General features: G+C 44.9%; 1 protein-coding gene across 1 annotated transcript in view; it reads left to right on the forward strand.

The window, feature by feature from the left end:
• The first annotated feature begins 620 nt into the window (after positions 1 to 620).
• trpc6b (transient receptor potential cation channel, subfamily C, member 6b) overlaps positions 621 to 18,569 on the forward strand; it is a 45,487-nt gene continuing 27,538 nt past the window's right edge. Inside the window, exons 1-5 of the mRNA XM_029716073.1 lie at positions 621 to 661; positions 2,691 to 3,459; positions 9,127 to 9,312; positions 9,536 to 9,700; positions 9,932 to 10,148. Coding sequence (XP_029571933.1) covers positions 2,719 to 3,459; positions 9,127 to 9,312; positions 9,536 to 9,700; positions 9,932 to 10,148 — 1,309 coding nt within the window. The 5' untranslated portion in view covers positions 621 to 661; positions 2,691 to 2,718. The remainder of the gene's footprint in view (positions 662 to 2,690; positions 3,460 to 9,126; positions 9,313 to 9,535; positions 9,701 to 9,931; positions 10,149 to 18,569) is intronic.

An 18,569-nucleotide genomic window follows, 5' to 3' on the forward strand; every position in this document is an offset into this window, starting at 1 on the left:
TCTCCAATCTGGGTTCTCGTCTCAGGAAGGCATTCTGCACCCTTATTAGGTCGTCGGCCAGCATGTCATCCGGATTCCATCCCCAAACTAATCGTCAGTCTATGCGAGCCAACCAAGACCTGGAGACCACCTTAAGGTGCCTGGTCTCAACTAACCCCACTACCTGGAGACGTCAACTGGTCTGGGTGGAGTATGCCCAGAACACACTTCCCAGTTCTGCCATGGGACTCTCCCCTTTCGAGTGCTTCATGGGGTATCAGCCTCCACTCTTCCCTTAACAAGAGCAGGAAGTCAGCGTACCTTCGGCCCAGATGTTTGGCTGCCGCTGTCGATGTACCTGGAGAAGATCCAGGATGGCTATTCTCAAGACCAACTCCAGGTATCGTCGACGGACCCCAGCTCCCCGCTACCATATTGGGCAGAGGGTTTGGCTTTCCACTCGGGATCAGCCCCTTCAGGTAGAGTCCCGCAAGCTCAGGACTCTGTTTCCCATCTCCAGAGTCCTGAGTTCCACTGCTGTCTGTCTTGTGTTACCCCGTACCCTCCATATTCACCCTACCTTCCATATGTCTAGGATTAAGCCTGTGTCTCACTGTCCTTTGTCTTCTGTCTCCAGGCCCATCCCGCCCCCCGGGTTATCGGTGGCCAGCCAGCGTATACGGTGAGACGCCTCCTGAAGGTTCAACCACGGGGCAGGGGTTTCCAGTACCTGGTTGACTGGGAGGGTTATGGCCCGGAGGAGAGGTGCTGGGTCCCGGCAAAAGACATCTTGGACCCGGCCCTCATCGCCGACATCCCGGTCAGCCAGGTAGGATGCCAGGTGGCGTCCCTAAGGGGGCGGGGGGTTCTGTCACGCCCTGATCTGTTTCACCTGTTCATGTGATTGTCTCCACCTCCTCCAGGTGTGGCTTATTTTCCCCAGTGTATTCATCCCTGTGTTTCCTGTCTCTCTGTGCCAGTGTATTTATCCCTGTGTTTCCTGTCTCTCTGTACCAGTGTATTTATCCCTGTGTTTCCTGTCTCTCTGTGCCAGTTCGTCTTGTATGTTTTCCAAGTCAACCAGCGTGTTCTTCCTGTATTCCTTTTGCTATTCTCTTTTTGATAGTCTTCCTGGTTTTGACCCATGCAGTATGAACATACAGTTAGAAGGCTGCAGTATGAACATACAGTTAGAAGGCTGCAGTATGAACATAGTTACAGTTAGAAGGCTGCAGTATGAGTATACAGTTACAGTTAGAAGGCTGCAGTATGAGCATACAGTTACAGTTAGAAGGCTGCAGTATGAACATACAGTTACTGTTAGAAGGCTGCAGTATGAGCATACAGTTGCTGTTAGAAGGATGCAGTATGGACATACAGTTACTGTTAGAAGGCTGCAGTATGAACATACAGTTACTGTTAGAAGGCTGCAGTATGAGCATACAGTTACAGTTAGAAGGCTGCAGTATGAACATACAGTTAGAAGGCTGCAGTATGAACATACAGTTACTGTTAGAAGGCTGCAGTATGAACATACAGTTACAATTAGAAGGCTGCAGTATGAACATACAGTTACAGTTAGAAGGCTGCAGTATGAGCATACAGTTACAGTTAGAAGGCTGCAGTATGAACATACAGTTACTGTTAGAAGGCTGCAGTATGAGCATACAGTTACAGTTAGAAGGCTGCAGTATGAGCATACAGTTACTGTTAGAAGGCTGCAGTATGAGCATACAGTTACTGTTAGAAGGCTGCAGTATGAGCATACAGTTACAGTTAGAAGGCTGCAGTATGAACATACAGTTACTGTTACAGTTAGTTAGGCCATCATTTTAAATAAGAATTTGTTTTTAACTTACTTGCCTTGTTAAATAAAAATATCTGAGCCCAGGCTACCATTAACCAGCCTCTCAAACTCTCTCTGACCTGAGAGTCCAGGCTACCATAAACCATTCTCTCTAACTCTCTCTGACCTGAGTGTCCGGGCTACCATAAACCAGCCTCTCTAGCTCTCTCTAACCTGAGAGTCCAGGCTACCATAAACCATTCTCTCTAACTCTCTCTAACCTGAGAGTCCAGGCTACCATAAACCATTCTCTCTAACTCTCTCTGGCCTGAGAGTCCGGGCTACCATAAACCAGCCTCTTTAACTCTCTGGCCTGAGAGTCCAGGCTACCATAAACCATTCTCTCTAACTCTCTCTGGCCTGAGAGTCCGGGCTACCATAAACCAGCCTCTCTAACTGTCTGACCTGAGAGTCCAGGCTACCATAAACCAGCCTCTAACTCTCTCTGACCTGAGAGTCCAGGCTACCATAAGCAAGCCTCTCTAACTCTCTGACCTGAGAGTCCAGGCTACCATAAACCAGCCTCTAACTCTCTCTGACCTGAGAGTCCAGGCTACCATAAACCATCCTCTCTAACTGTCTGACCTGAGAGTCCAGGCTACTTTAAACCAGCCTCTAACTGTCTGACCTGAGAGTCCAGGCTACTTTAAACCAGCCTCTAACTCTCTAACCTGAGAGTCCAGGCTACTTTAAACCAGCCTCTAACTCTCTAACCTGAGAGTCCAGGCTACTTTAAACCAGCCTCTCTTACTCTCTAACCTGAGAGTCCAGGCTACTTTAAACCAGCCTCTCTAACTCTCTAACCTGAGAGTCCAGGCTACCATAAACCAGCCTCTAACTCTCTCTGTATGTTTTGTATGTTCAGACGGATCAGTGAGGACCGTCACACCGTCATGCTACGACAGACGCTGGCCAAGACACGGAGGCTGGGCATGCGGGGGCCGGCCTACATGTTCAGCGCCTGCTCAGCCAGCCTATCCCTGACCGAGGAGCGCTTCCTGGACGCGGCGGAGTACGGCAATATCCCCGGGGTCCGCAAGATGCTGGAGGAACTTCCTGAACTCAACGTCAACTGTGTGGACTACATGGGCCAGAATGCATTACAGCTGGCGGTGGCCAATGAGCATCTAGAGGTTACGGAGCTGTTACTGAATAAGGATAATTTGGCCAGGATAGGAGATGCTCTACTGTTGGCTATCAGTAAAGGATACGTCAGGATAGTGGAGGCCATACTGAGTCACAGGGCCTTCGCAGACACACAGAGGCTCGTCAACAGTCCTGGCCAAGCAGACACACGAGACGACTTCTTCTCCTATGACGAGGATGGTACACGGTTCTCTCATGACATCACCCCCATCATCCTGGCCTCTCACTGCCATGAGTACGAGGTAGTACACATCCTCCTGAGGAAGGACGCTCGTATCGAGAGGCCACACGACTACCTCTGTAAGTGTGGCACCTGCAGCTACCACCAGAAGCATGACTCGTTCAGCCACTCTCGGTCCCGTATCAACGCCTATAAAGGGCTGGCCAGCCCGGCCTACATGTCTCTCTCGAGCAAAGACCCTGTGATGGCTGCCCTGGAGCTGAGCAACGAGCTGGCTGTCCTGGCTAACATCGAGAAGGAGTTTAAGGTACTGCAATGGGAGCATGACTCGCCCCGTCAAGTAATTCAGTTATACGGCAAAGTTGTGTCCTTGCTAATGAAATTAAGAGGGATATGTTTATTAAAAGACCTTGATTATAATGACTGCAGAGTCTGGTCATGAGAGGTGGGCAAATGATATACAGCTGGTTTTCCGGACCCAGGTTAAACCTGATCCTAAAAACGACACTCTATTGGAAGTGTTTTTTAATATCTAGGGCTCCACAATCTCTGTTGGTGAAAAACTGTCCCATAAGGTTGTTGTTCTTGTAATCTATTTGCTGTGGTTGCATCCCATTTTAAACCACACTTTTTCCCCTGAGAGAGACAGAGGAGTGATCATCATGAATCATTTATTTTATTATATTATATTCTGAATAATTTCACAGCTATTTCATGTAACCTTCAATAGCTTTCCTGTATGTCTGGAGTAATATCTCCATGGGAACAGCTTTCCTGTATGTCTAGAGTAATATCTCCATGGGAACAGCTTTCCTGTATGTTTGGAGTAATATCTCCATGGGAACAGCTTTCCTGTATGTCTAAAGTAATATCTCCATGAGAACAGCTTTCCTGTATGTTTGGAGTAATATCTCCATGGGAACAGCTTTCCTGTATGTCTAGAGTAATATCTCCATGGGAACAGCTTTCCTGTATGTCTAGAGTAATATCTCCATGGGAACAGCTTTCCTGTATATCTAGAGTAATATCTCCATGGGAACAGCTTTCCTGTATGTTTGGAGTAATATCTCCATGGGAACAGCTTTCCTGTATGTCTTGAGTAATATCTCCATGGGAACAGCTTTCCTGTATGTCTAGAGTAATATCTCCATGGGAACAGCTTTCCTGTATGTCTAGAGTAATATCTCCATGGGAACAGCTTTCCTGTATATCTATAGTAATATCTCCATGGGAACAGCTTTCCTGTATGTCTAGAGTAGTATCTCCATGGGAACAGCTTTCCTGTATGTCTAGTGTAATACACCACATTACCTAAAGTATATGGACACCTGCCCGTCAAACATCATGGGCATTAATATAGAGTTGGTCCCTCATTTGCTGCTATAACAGCCTCCACTGTTCTGGGATGGCTTTCCACTAGATGTTGGAACACTGCTGTGGGGATTTCTGGCTTGCAGTCGGCGTTCCAATTCATCCCAAAGTAGTTTGATGGGGTTGAGGTCAGGGCTCTGTGCAGGCCAGTCAAGTTCTTCCACACCGATCTCGACCATACATTTCTGTATGGACCTCACTTTGTGCATGATGACATCGTCATGCTGAAACGGGAAAGGGCCTTCCCCAAACTGTTGCCACAAAGTTGGAAGAACAGAATCATCTAGAATGTCATTGTATGCTGTAGCGTTAACATTTCCATTCACTGGAACTAAGGGGCCCAAACCATAAATAACAGCCCCAGACCATCACTCCTTCTCCTCCAAACTTTACAGTTGGCGCTATGCATTGGGGCAGGTAGCGTTCTCCTGGCATCCGACAAACCCAGATTTTTCCGTTGGACTGCCAGATGGTGAAGCGTGATTCATCACTCCAGAGAACACGTTTCCACTGCTCCAGAGTCCAATGGCAGCGAGCTTTACACCACTCCAGCTGACACTTGGCATTGAGCATGGTGATCTTAGGGTTGTGTGCGGCTGCTCGGCCATGGAAACCCATTTCATGAAGCTCCCGACAAACAGTTCTTGTGCTGACGTTGCTTCCAGAGGCAGATTGGAAGTCGGTAGTGAGTGTTGCAACCGAGGTCCCGTTCTGTGAGCTTGTGTGCCCTACCACTTCGCGGATGAGCCGTTGTTGCTCCTAGACGTTTCTACTTCACAATAACAGCACTTACAGTTGACCGGAGCAGCTCTATTAGGGCAGATATTTGACGAACTGAGTTGTTGTAAAGGTGGCATCCTATGACGGTGCCACGTTGAAAGTCACTGAGCTCTTCAGTAATGCCTTCCTGTACCTGGAGTGCTAACTGTCAGTATCTGGATAATGTGTGAAATACTTGATAATGTATGTGATATCAACAGAGAAGTATATTTTCTGGGTGATTTAAATATTGACTGGCTTTCATCAAGCTGCCCACTCAAGAGAAAGCTTCACACTGTAACTAGTGCCTGCAACCTGGTTCAGGTTATCAGTCAACCTACCAGGGTAGTTAGAAACAGTACAGATAAAAATACACCTTATGGAATAGTGGGGACTGTGAAGCAACACAAACATAGGCACAGACGCATGCATTCACACACATGATAACATACGCACTATACACACACGTACTCATGGATTTTGTGTTGTAGATATGTGGTAGTGGAGTAGGGGCCTGAGGGCACACACGTAATGTGTTGTGAAATGTGTTGAAATGTTATTAAAACTGCATAACTGCCTTAATTTTGCTGGTAGTAGCTGCTGCTTGGCAGGAACTAATGGGGCTGCTGCCTTGGCAGGAACTAATGAAAATCCATAATAAACCCCCAGGAAGAGTAGCTGCTGCCTTGACAGGAACTAATGGGGATCCATAATAAACCCCAGGAAGAGTAGCTGCTGCCTTGACAGGAACTAATGGGGATCCATAATAAACCCCAGGAAGAGTAGCTGTTGCCTTGGCAGGAACTAATGGGGATCCATAATAAACCCCAGGAAGAGTAGCTGCTGCCTTGGCAGGAACTAATGGGGATCCATAATAAACCCCAGGAAGAGTAGCTGTTGCCTTGGCAGGAACTAATGGAGATCCATAATAAACCCCAGGAAGAGTAGCTGCTGCCTTGACAGGAACTAATGGGGATCCATAATAAACCCCAGGAAGAGTAGCTGCTGCCTTGACAGGAACTAATGGGGATCCATAATAAACCCCAGGAAGAGTAGCTGCTGCCTTGGCAGGAACTAATGGAGATCCATAATAAATACAAATACATTGAATAGAATGGATAGTGAAATCATTCACCCATTATCATTCATGATCCCTTTACTCAGTGTCTTTGCTGAAGGGTGTTGTTTATTTTGATGAGCATGATATTACACAGGGAAAATGCAATGGATGGGGCAGGTAGGCAGAATAAAGGTGACCGGATTGTTGAATGTGTCAGAAGTGTGGTCAGGAAAATGTACTGTAATACGTTAAGCTGTTGCTATAGAAACCTGGAGAACATCCCGAATGGCACCCTATTTCCTGTATAGTGCACTACTTTTGACCAGGAAGTAGTGTACTATATAGGGAATAAGGTGTCATTTGGGATACATGTCTGCAGTACTGTATGAATAATAATACTTTTATCTGAAACTAAGCTGTGTTTGTACATAATGAATATTTGTGAGGATGTGGGTGTACCTGGTGTGACCTGTGTTTAGCATGTCTGTGGCCTCTGACTATACGTAGGTGTACAGTACTTGTTCCAGATACAGTGCATTTGAAAAGTAGTCAGACCCCTTGACTTTTTCCACATTTTGTTACGTTTCAGCCTTATTCTAAAATTGATTAAATCGTTTTTTCCCCCCTCATCAATCTACACACAATACCCCATGACAAAGAAAAAAACGGTTTTAAGAAATGTTTGCAAATACATAAAAATGAAAATATCACATTAACATAAGTATTCCGACCCAGGACTTTGTTGAAGCACCTTTGGCAGCGATTACAGCTTCAAGTCTTCTTGGGTATGACGCTACAAGCTTGGCACAGCTGAATTTGGGGTGTTCCTCACATTCTTCTCTACAGATCTTCTCAAGCTTTGTCAGGTTGGATGGGGAGCGTCACTGCATAGCTATTGTCAGGTCTCTCCTGAAATGTTAAATCGGGTTCAAGTCCGGGCTCTGGCTGGGCCACTCAAGCAAGGACATTCAGAGACATGTCCCGAAGCCACTCCTGCATTGTCTTGCCTGTGTGCTAAGGGTCATAGTCCTGTGGGAAGTTGAACCTTTGCCCCAGTCTGAGGTCCTGAGCGTTCTGGAGCAGGATCTCTGTGTACTTTGCTCTGTTCATCTTTGCCTCGATCCTGACTTGTCTCCCAGTACCTCCCGCTGAAAAACATCCTCACAGCATGATGCTGCCACCACTGCACTTCACCATAGGGATGGTGCCAGGTTTCCACCAGATGTGACGCTTGGCATTCAGGCCAAAGAGTTCAATTTTGGTTTCATCAGACCAGAGAATCTTGTTTCTCATTGTCTGAGTCCTTTAGGTGCCTTTTGACAAACTCCAAGTGGGCTGTCATGTGCCTTTTACTGAGGAGTGGCTTCCATTTGGCCACTCTACCATAAAGGCCTGATTGGTGGAGTTCTGCAGAGATGGTTGTCCTTCTGGAAGGTTCTCTCATCTCCACATAGGAACACTGGAGCTCTGTTAGAGTGACCATCTGGTTCTTGGTCACATCCCTGACCAATGCCCTTCTCCCCTGATTACTCAGTTGGGCCGGGTGGCCAGCTCTAGGAAGAGTCTTGGTGGTTCCAAACTTCTTCCATTTAATGATGGAGGCCACCGTGTTATTGGGGACCTTCAATGCTGCAGAAATGTTTTGGTACCCTTCTCCAGAGCTGTGCCTCGACACAATCCTGTCTTGGAGCTATTCTGACAATTCCTTCAACATCATGGCTTTGTTTTTCTCTGACCTGCGCTGTCAACTCTGGGATCGTATATAGACAGGTGTGTGCCTTTCCAAATCATGTCAAATCAATTGAATTTACCACAGGTGGACTCCAATCAATTTATAGAAACATCTCAAGGATGATCAATGGAAACAGGATGCACCTGAGCTCAATTCCGAGTCTCATAGCAAAGGGTCTGAATACTTATGTAAATAAGGTATTTCTGTTTTTTGTTTTTTTAGAAATCTGAAACTATTTCTACAAACCTGTTTTCACTTTGTCATTATGGGGTATTGTGTGTAGATTGGTGAGGATTTGTATTTATTTAATCAATTTTAGAATAAGGCTGGACTCCTGAGTGGCGCAGCGGTCTAAGGCACTGCATCTCAGTTCAAGAAGCGTCACTACAGTCCCTGGTTCAAATCCAGGCTGTATCACATCCGGCCGTGATTGGTAGTCCCATAGGGTGGTGCACAATTGGCCTCGGGTTCTCATTGTAAATGAGAATTTGTTCTTATTAACTGACTTGCCTAGTTAAATAAAAGTTGTGGGGTGGTCAAGGGGTCTGAATATTTTCCGAATGCGCTGTACATTCATTACAAGCTGATTTCTCTCATACTGGCTGGCTGCCCAAATGCTGCAAAATCTCCCACTTCGAACAGATGGCAGTTGTTTCAAAGGACAGTTCTGTTTGTCGTGTCACAACGCTTTAAGATTCATTCTTAACCTTCGTGTTAGTTTTAGTTGTTTATGTGGAATTTTCTGCCAATCACTCCTGAAGAGCTTTTGATTTTAACCTTTTCTATTCTCATGTTTGGCTGATGATGATGGTTTTCTAATTGGAAGGGCTATAGCCTATAGGGTGTGACTGGTGGCTAAGTGTGAGAAAGTAAATTTCATGCAGGGTCATTGTATTTCCCTCAGACCTTTGAGAACTAACAGTATGGTACAGACTAATCCATAAGTTGTGGTTTCACTTGGAGCTCAGTACACTTTTAAGTAGACATTTGTTGAAAAGGTTCTCTCCTTTAACCACTTTCTTTCATTTAATGTTTCTTTCTTCCGTTAACAGAAAGATTACAAGGAACTGTCCGTGCAATGTGAAGACTTTGTGGTCGGACTGCTGGACCTGTGCCGTAACACGGAGGAGGTGGAGGCCATCTTGAATGGGGACGTTGATGCCAGTGAAAACTATGAGCCACATGGAAGACCAAGCTTTATAAGACTAAAGCTCGCAATAAAATATGACCTGAAGAAGGTAATTGTTATCGGCAGAAATACTGTTGGTGTTGTTGTGGTTCAACAAATGTCTGGATGAGCAATGATGCTTTTCACTGCCACGATAGGACACAGAAAAGCAATGATTGCCATGTTAAGGGGGTCATATGAGGTTTTACTTTTTAATATGTCATTGAGAGACACACACTTTCATCCTTCCGCAATCTCTACTTATCTTTTCTCTTCTCATCCCTCCATCGTAGTTCATCGCCCATCCAAACTGTCAGCAGCAGCTCATGTCTATCTGGTACGAGAACCTGTCTGGACTGAGACAGCAGACCAACGTTGTCAAGTTTCTGGTAGTTCTGGGTGTAGCTGTTGGACTTCCTGTCCTGGCTCTGCTCTACTGGGTGGCACCGACTAGCAAGGTCAGCTTACGCTGCTTATACCTGTAGTTGTAGTGGAAGTGATTTGGAATCATGCTTTTGTGATGAGATGAAACCCTAGAGACTTATATGCCCGAATGTTGGCCTCGAAACCGTAAGGCTGTCATCCTGGTCTCTGGGATTCCATCGGGGTACTATTCATCTACCTTTAGGCTGTCATCCTGGTCTCTGGGGTTCCATCGGGGTACTATTCATCTTCTTTCTTCTTCTCAGCTGGGGAAGATAATGCGTGGTCCCTTCCTGAAGTTCGTGGCCCATGCAGCTTCCTTCACCATCTTCCTGGGCCTGCTGGTGATGAATGCAGCGGATCGCTTCCAGGGCACCAAGCTGCTCCCTAACATGACCGTACAGGACCACCCCTCTCAGCTGTTCAGGATGAAGACCACCCCCTTCACCTGGATGGAGATACTCATCATATCCTGGGTCATAGGTCATATACAAACTGTATATACTATGTTCATAATATGTATTATAATAAATATGATTGTGTATTTTTCTGTAGAACATACATAACATACGCATGTGACCGAGCGTGCGTGTGCGCGCGCACACACACACACACACACACACACATGGACACACACACGTACACACACACACGGACACACACACGTACACACACACACACACGGACACACACACAGATGCATGCTCTCACATACAGTGAGTATACAAAACATTAAGAACACCCACTCTTTCCATGACTGACCAAGTGAATCCAGGTTAAAGTTATGATCCCTTATTGATGTCACTTGTTAAATCCACTTCAATCAGTGTAGATGAAGGGGAGGAGACAGGTTGATGAAGGATTTTAAGCCTTGAGACAATTGAGACATGGATTGTGTCTGTGTGCCATTCAGAGGGTAAATGGGCAAGATAAAATATTTAAGTGCCTTTGAACGGGGTATGGTAGTAGGTGCCAGGTGCACTGGTTTGTGTCAAGAACTGCAATGCTGCTGGGTTTTACACGCTCAACAGTTTCCCGTGTGTATCAAGAATGGTCCACCACCCAAAGGACATCCAGCCAACTTGACACAACTGTGGGAAGCATTGGAGTCAACATGTGCCAGCATCCCTGTGGAACGCTTTAAAGACCTTGTAGAGTCCACGCCCTGATGAATTGAGGCTGTTCTGAGGGCAAAAATGTAACCAATCAGATTGCGGTGCTAGCACTAACCCTTTAATAACGTTGAATTTAACAGGAAGCAAATGGTTCACCTCGATAACAGGAAGCAAATGCTTCACCTCAATAACAGGAAGCAAATGCTTCACCTCAATAACAGGAAGCAAATGGTTCACCTCGATAACAGGAAGCAAATGGTTCACCTCTATAACAGGAAGCAAATGCTTCACCTCAATAACAGGAAGCAAATTGTTCACCTCTATAACAGGAAGCAAATGGTTCACCTCTATAACAGGAAGCAAATGGTTCACCTCGATAACAGGAAGCAAATGGTTCACCTCAATAACAGGAAGCAAATGGTTCACCTCTATAACAGGAAGCAAATGGTTCACCTCGATAACAGGAAGCAAATGGTTCACCTCTATAACAGGAAGCAAATGGTTCACCTCTATAACAGGAAGCAAATGGTTCACCTCAATAACAGGAAGCAAATGGTTCACCTCGATAACAGGAAGCAAATGCTTCACCTCTACAACAATTCCAGTAATCTGCATGTATCAAAGTAGATCAAAGGCACTTTTTAAAGCTTTCCCCAAGCTGCACATAAATTTATAAAAAATCCTAGAGCCATTCTCAGATTTAAGCAATGATGCCTGAGACCCCGAGAATTATCGTGTGACAACTCCCTACGACGGCTGCCCGAGTCGAAGCCAAGGCCCGGGATACTGCCTTTGGAGGGAGCCGTCACAAGATAATTCCTGGGTTCGAGGGCATTATTGCTTTTATAAAACGGTTGCCAACATATTTCTAAAACATATGAATGACATGTTATAATTAAAAACATAATTGTAACCAGTGAATTCATTTTTTGCATTCTGAAGTTGCCGGTCGTTAGTTATTTTCTCATGTTTTGACCCCAGTCGTTCATTTTAATCATTCTATTCATTCGACGTTGCTACGCTAAACAAATGATTGGCATGTACCTAGCTAGTAGCTAGCAGAGATTCAATGATGATGAGCGACAACAACTTCAATAAATAATGATTTAATAAATATCCAAAAGGCATAGCTGCAGTAAGTAAGGGAGCTGAGGGTGCTGTACTGGGCATTTACTAGTATTAGCCGACCAATATAGACGTCTGTAACGCAGGCCCCCAAAAAAATTATCCCGAATCACTGCTTTGGCAAAAAAGGTTGTATTGTTGTACAATAAAGACTAGTATCTTGCAGGGTTCAATAGTTGGAATTGTAAGAGTTGGTGCCCCATCCCTTTCTTAGTGATTGTCATTCTAACACCAAAAAAATTGTTAAACAAATCTAAATATATTTTACATTTTAGATTATTCAAAGTAGCCACCCTTTGCCTTGATGACAGCTTTGCACACCCTTGGCATTCTCAAAATCAAATATATTTTTTTTTGTCACATACACATGGTAGCAGATGTTAATGTGAGTGTAGCGAAATGCTTGAGTTTCTGATTTCCAACAGTGCAGCAATATCTAACAAGTAATCTAACAATTCCCCAACAACTAACTAATACACACAAATCTAAAAGGGGTGAATTAAAATATGTACATATAAATATATGGATGAGCGATGGCCGAGCGGCATATGCTAAGATGCAATAGATAGTATAGAATACAGTATATACATATGATATGAGTAATGTAAGATATGTAAACATTATTAAAGTGGCATTATTTAAAGTGGCATTGTTTAAAGTGACTAGTGATCCATTTATTAAAGTGGCCAGTGATTGGTCCTCAATGTAGATGACAGCCTCTCTGAGTTAATGATTGCTGTTTAGCAGTCTGACGGCCTTAAGATAGAAGCTGTTCTTCAGCCTCTCGGTCCCAACTTTGATGCACCTGTGCTGACCTCGCCTTCTGGATGATAATGGGGCGAACAGGCAGTGGCTCGGGTGGTTGTTGTCCTTGATGACCTTTTTTGACATCGGGTGGTGTAGGTGGTGTAGGTGTCATGGAGGGCTGGTAGTTTGCCCTCGGTGATGCGTTGTGCAGACCGCACCGACCTCTGGAGAGCCTTGCGGTTGAAGGTGGAGCAGTTGCCGAGCCAGGCTGTGATACAGCCCGACAGGATGCTCTCGATTGTGCATCTGTAAAAGTTTGTTAGGGTTTTAGGTGACAAGCTAAATTTTTTCAGCCTCCTGAGGTTGAAAAGGCGCTGTTGCGCCTTCTTCACCACACTGTCTGTGTGGGTGGACCATTTCAGTTTGTTGTTGATAAGTACACCGAGGAATTTAAAACTTTCCACTTTCTCCACTGCTGTCCCTTCGATGTGGATAGGGGGGTGCTCCCTCTGCTGTTTCCTGAAGTCCACGATCATCTCCTTTTGTTTTGTTGATGTTGAGTGAGAGGTTGACACCACATTCTGAGTGTCTCACCGTTGTTGGTAATCAAGCCCACTACTTTTGTGTCGTCCGCAAACTTGATGATTGAATTGGAGGTATGCACGGCCACGCAGTTGTGGATGAACAGAGAGTACAAGAGGGGGCTGAATACACACCCTTGTCGGTCCCAGTGTTGAGGGTCAGCGAGGTGGAGGTGTTGTTTCCTACCTTCACCACCTGGGGCCCGGCCCATCAGAAAGTCCAGGACCCAATTGCATAGGGCAGGGTTGAGGCCCAGGGCCTCCAGCTTGATGGTGAGCTTGGAGAGTACTATGGTGTTGAATGCTGAGCTGTAGTCAAGGAACAGCATTCTTACATAGGTATTCCTCTTGTCCAGATGGGATAGGGCAGTGTGCAGTGTGATGGCGATTGCATCGTTTGTGGACCTGTTGGGGCAGTATGCAAACTGAAGTGGGTCTAGGGTGGCCCGTAAGATGGAGGTGATATGATCCTTGACTAGTCTTTCAAAGCACTTCATGATGACTGCAGTGAGTGCTATGGGGCGATAGTCATTTAGTTCAGTTACCTTTGCCTTCTTGGGTACAGGAACAATGATGGCCCTCTTGAAGCATGTGGGAACAGCAGACTGGGATAGGGAGCGATTGAATATGTCCGTAAACACACTAGCCAGATGGTCTGCGCATGCTCTGAGGACGAGGCTAGGGATGCTGTCTGGGCCAGCAGCCTTGCGAGGGTTAACACGTTTAAATGTTTTACTCACGTCGGCCATGGAGAAGGAGTGGGGCGCAGTCCTTGTTATCGAGCCGCGGCGGTGGCACTGTATTATCCTCAAAGCAGACAAAGAAGGTGTTTGTTTGGAAGCGTGACGTCGGTGTCCATGATGTGGCTGGTTTTCTTTTTGTAATCCGTGATTTCCTGTAGACCCTGCCACATACGTCTTGTGTCTGAGCCGTTGAATTGCAACTACACTTTGTCCCTGTTCTCTCAACCAGCTTCATGAGGTAGTCACCTGGAATGCATTTCAATTAACAGGTGTGCCTTGTTAAAAGTTAATTTGTGGAATTTCTTTCCTTCTCAATGCATTTGAGCCAAAGTTGTGTTGTGACAAGGTAGGGGTGGTATACAGAAGATAGCCCTATTTGGTAAAAGACCAAGTCCATATTGTGGCAAGAACAGCTCAAATAAACAAAGAGAAATGGCAGTCCATCATTACTCAATAAGGAACATTTCAAGAACTTTGAAAGTTTCTTCAATTGCAGTTGAAAAAACTATCAAGCGCTATGATCTTTCCACTCAAATTGGGCACCCCTCTGTCGTGTCTTTGGCTATGCCGGATTAAGTGATATGACATGCTATTCTATAATATCCTTTCTCTGTAATTAATATTACCTGATTGAGCTAATCATGTAAATGTAATTAACTAGAAAGTCGGGGCACCACGAAAGAGTGTTTATAGAGCTGTTATCTTCCGAATAAACTCTGAAAGACCTAGTAATATTTTACATCAATAGCAGTCAATATTAATTGTCACCTTATTTCAGTCTCATCTGAAAGTTGTAAATTCTTGGTTATCTTCACGAACCCTGGCTAACAAGTTGAATCAGCAATACAAAATTGGGTTTAATTATTTATTTACTAAATACCTAACTAATCACACAGAATTACATATACACAGAATGCAAATTATGTCATACAAAAAACATCCCTGGTGGACGGAACCTGTATGATGGCTTGTTACACAAAGAGAGGGGGTTGGGCTTGAATGAAAGAGCGGGAAGTCTGAGGAACAAAGGGAGAAGCTGTGCTATCGTAAATACAGTATCTTATGCATTCTAAATTACCGCCTATTTGTAAAAGGAAAATGCAATAAATATTTACTCTGAGCTGCGCTTCGGTAGGTTGGTCGTAGATGCTGGCCGTGTTGGCCAACAGAGATCTTCCTGTCCTCGGAAGAATGTCTCTGGTGGTAAATTAGATACGTCGTAGTATCGTCGTTATGTGTTAGACTGGATACGTCGTCCGTCCTTTCCTAGCCCACGTTTACAGCTGCTGTTGCTAACTCAACGGCTAGGAGGTCTCACTTCTTTAGTGAATAAGAGTTCAAAGTTCATACCATTCACAACCAAAGCTCACGCTGAGGTTGGCTTAGTTCTGTAGTTGACATGTTAGTCCCTTTTAACGTATGGACCGTCGTCCTATCGTCCGCGGAACAGGAGGTTACATTTTCGTCAAGGGCTTATATAGTGGAGGAAGAGAAGGGTGTGTTTCATAGTTTATAACCCATGTCTCTTCACAGGGGCGGGCCACTGATTGAGCAGGGCTCTAACCTTATGAAAACCCAATTCTCTCATTTGGAAGCTAAAATTACATTTAATCTTATCACAAATAGTTTCATATTCAAACACTTAATTTGCACAACAATTCCATGTGAATCTGATAACTAGAATGTGTAGACTTTCCCAGATACAGTTTATGTCGTCCTGTCATCAGTCATAATGTCTCAGATGACAACCGAAGTGACATCATATTCATTAAGTACCAACGCATATTTTCAACTGGTTCTATTACCGAAATATGGTTCCTTTCCCCCCACTTGTTTGATGTTCCCAGACTCTCTATGTTTAACAAAGGCTATTCAACAGTCCTTCAGTAGAGTCAGAGAGAGAGGGAAGGGAGAAAGGTATTTATGGAGGGGGGGTCATAAACATTACCCAAAGGCCAACGTCATGACAGATGAAACTGGCTCTCATGAGGACTGCCACAGGAAAGGAAGACCCAGAGTTACCTCTGCTGCAGAGGATAAGCTCATTAGAGTTACCAGCCTCAGAAATTGCAGCCCGAATAAATTCTTCACAGAGTTCAAGAAACAGACACATCTCAACATCAACTGTTCAGAGGAGACTGTGTGAATCAGGCCTTCATGGTCGAATTGCTGCGAAGAAACTACTACTAAAGTACACCAATAAGAAGAAGAGACTTGCTTGGGCCAAGAAACACGAACAATGGACATTAGACCGGTGCAAATCAGTTCTTTGGTCTGATGAGTCCAAATTTGAGTTTTTTGGTTCCAACCTCTGTCTTTGTGAGACGCAGAGTAGGTGAATGGATGATCTCCGCATATGTGGTTCCCACCGTAAAGCATGGATGAGGAGGTGTGATGTTGTGGGGGTGCTTTGCTGATGACACTGTCAGTGATTTATTTAGAATTGAAGGCACACTTCACCAGCATGGCTACCACAACATTCTGCAGTGATCACATCTGGTTTGCGCTTAGTGGGACTATCATTTGTTTTTCAAGAGGACAATGACCCAACACACCTCCAGGCTGTGTAAGGGCTATTTGACCAAGAAGGAGGGTGATGGAGTGCTGCCAAGAAGGAGAGTGATGGAGTACTGCCAAGAAGGAGAGTGATGGAGTGCTGCATCAGATGACTTGGCCTCCAGGCCCGCATGTTGTGACCCAGTTGTTAATTCTAATCATTCTATTCATTCGACGTTACTATATGCTAAACAAATCATTGGCATGTACCTAGGTCATAGAGGCCGACAAGTAGGTCTGTACAACCCCCAACTGTTGCAAATTAAATAGTAGCATGGAAAAATAATGTGTAGACGCTTTTTTCCGAGGGAGATGAAGTTCATGAATTTCCTGCCTTGGATGCTGAACAGTGGAATTATGAGACACAACTCCTGCATATCAAATCAAATTTATTTATATAGCCCTTCTTACATCAGCTGATATATCAAAGTGCTGTACAGAAACCCAGCCTAAAACCCCAAACAGCAAGCAATGCAGGTGTAGAAGCACGGTGGCTAGGAAAAACTCCCTAGAAAGGCCAAAACATAGGAAGAAACCTAGAGAGGAACCAGGCTATGAGGGGTGGCCAGTCCTCTTCTGGCTGTCCCGGGTGGAGAATATAACCGAACATGGCCAAGATGTTCAAATGTTCATAAATGACCAGCATGGTCAAATAATAGTCATCACAGTGAACAGGTCAGGGTTCCATAGCCGCAGGCAGAACAGTTGAAACTGGAGCAGCAGCACGGCCAGGAGGACTGGGGACAACAAGGAGTCATCATGCCAGGTAGTCCTGAGGCATGATCCTAGGGCTCAGGTCCTCCAGAGAGAGAAAGAAAGAGAGAAAAACAGAAAACCATCAGTACTCCGGACCTGGTACGGTAAGAGTTTAACAGAACCCTACCAGGTCCCCACTACTGCTCGTTTTCTGTTAAACTCTTACCCTACCAGGTCCGGAGTACTGATGGTTTTCTGTTAAACTCTTACCCTACCAGGTCCGGAGTACTGATGGTTTTCTGTTAAACTCTTACCCTACCAGGTCCGGAGTGCTGATGGTTTTCTGTTAAACTCTTACTGTACCAGGTTCAGAGTACTGCTGGTTTTCTCTTTTACCTGATCATTAATTGCACTCACCTTTTATCCCAGGTCTAAATCAGGCCATGATTAGAGGGGAATAATAAAAAAGAAACCAGGGGCTCTATAGAATTTCAGGGCTCTATATTGGCTGTTTCCTGTCATCAGTCTATACTAACCAGCCTGTTCCCTGTCATCAGTCTATACTAACCAGCCTGTTCCCTGTCATCAGTCTATACTAACCAGCCTGTTTCCTGTCATCAGTCTATACTAACCAGCCTGTTCCCTGTCATCAGTCTATACTAACCAGCCTGTTTCCTGTCATCAGTCTATACTAACCTGCCTGTTCCCTGTCATCAGTCTATACTAACCAGCCTGTTCCCTGTCATCAGTCTATACTAACCAGCCTGTTCCCTGTCATCAGTCTATACTAACCTGCCTGTTTCCTGTCATCAGTTTGATGTGTCTCGTCTACATCCCATTATGTGAAGGGAGGGAGGTTCCCACACTGTTGTACTGAAATAGCCCTGTAGCAGAGGAGGATCACAGAGGTCAAAGTCAGAACACTGAGGGGCCAAAATACTGTAATCACTCAAACATATGTGACACCAGGAAATAGATATTTAACATATATACACTATGTCTACTTGGATGGGTTCTTGGCAAAGATTTGACTTTAAATTTGACAAAGCATTTAACTTAAAGCCATGTCTGTGTTACATTCTATGGCAGACAATCAATGACATTACATTTGATGTGGGGGGCAGAATCGAATGTGGATTGATACCAAATGGATGCTACACATACTGGAAGACATTAACTATGTGTCGATGGGTTCTGGGAAAGGGGACACGTTTAATTGGATGTAAAGCATTTATGTGATAGTCCAGTCTCTCTGATATATGATTGCTTAGTTACGCCCACCACACCTCAGGTAACTGTAGTGTAGGCCAGTACTTCACAACCTGGGGTATATTTACCCCT

Source organism: Salmo trutta, chromosome 26 (genome assembly GCF_901001165.1).
Source record: "Salmo trutta chromosome 26, fSalTru1.1, whole genome shotgun sequence".
Classification (NCBI taxonomy): domain Eukaryota; kingdom Metazoa; phylum Chordata; class Actinopteri; order Salmoniformes; family Salmonidae; genus Salmo; species Salmo trutta.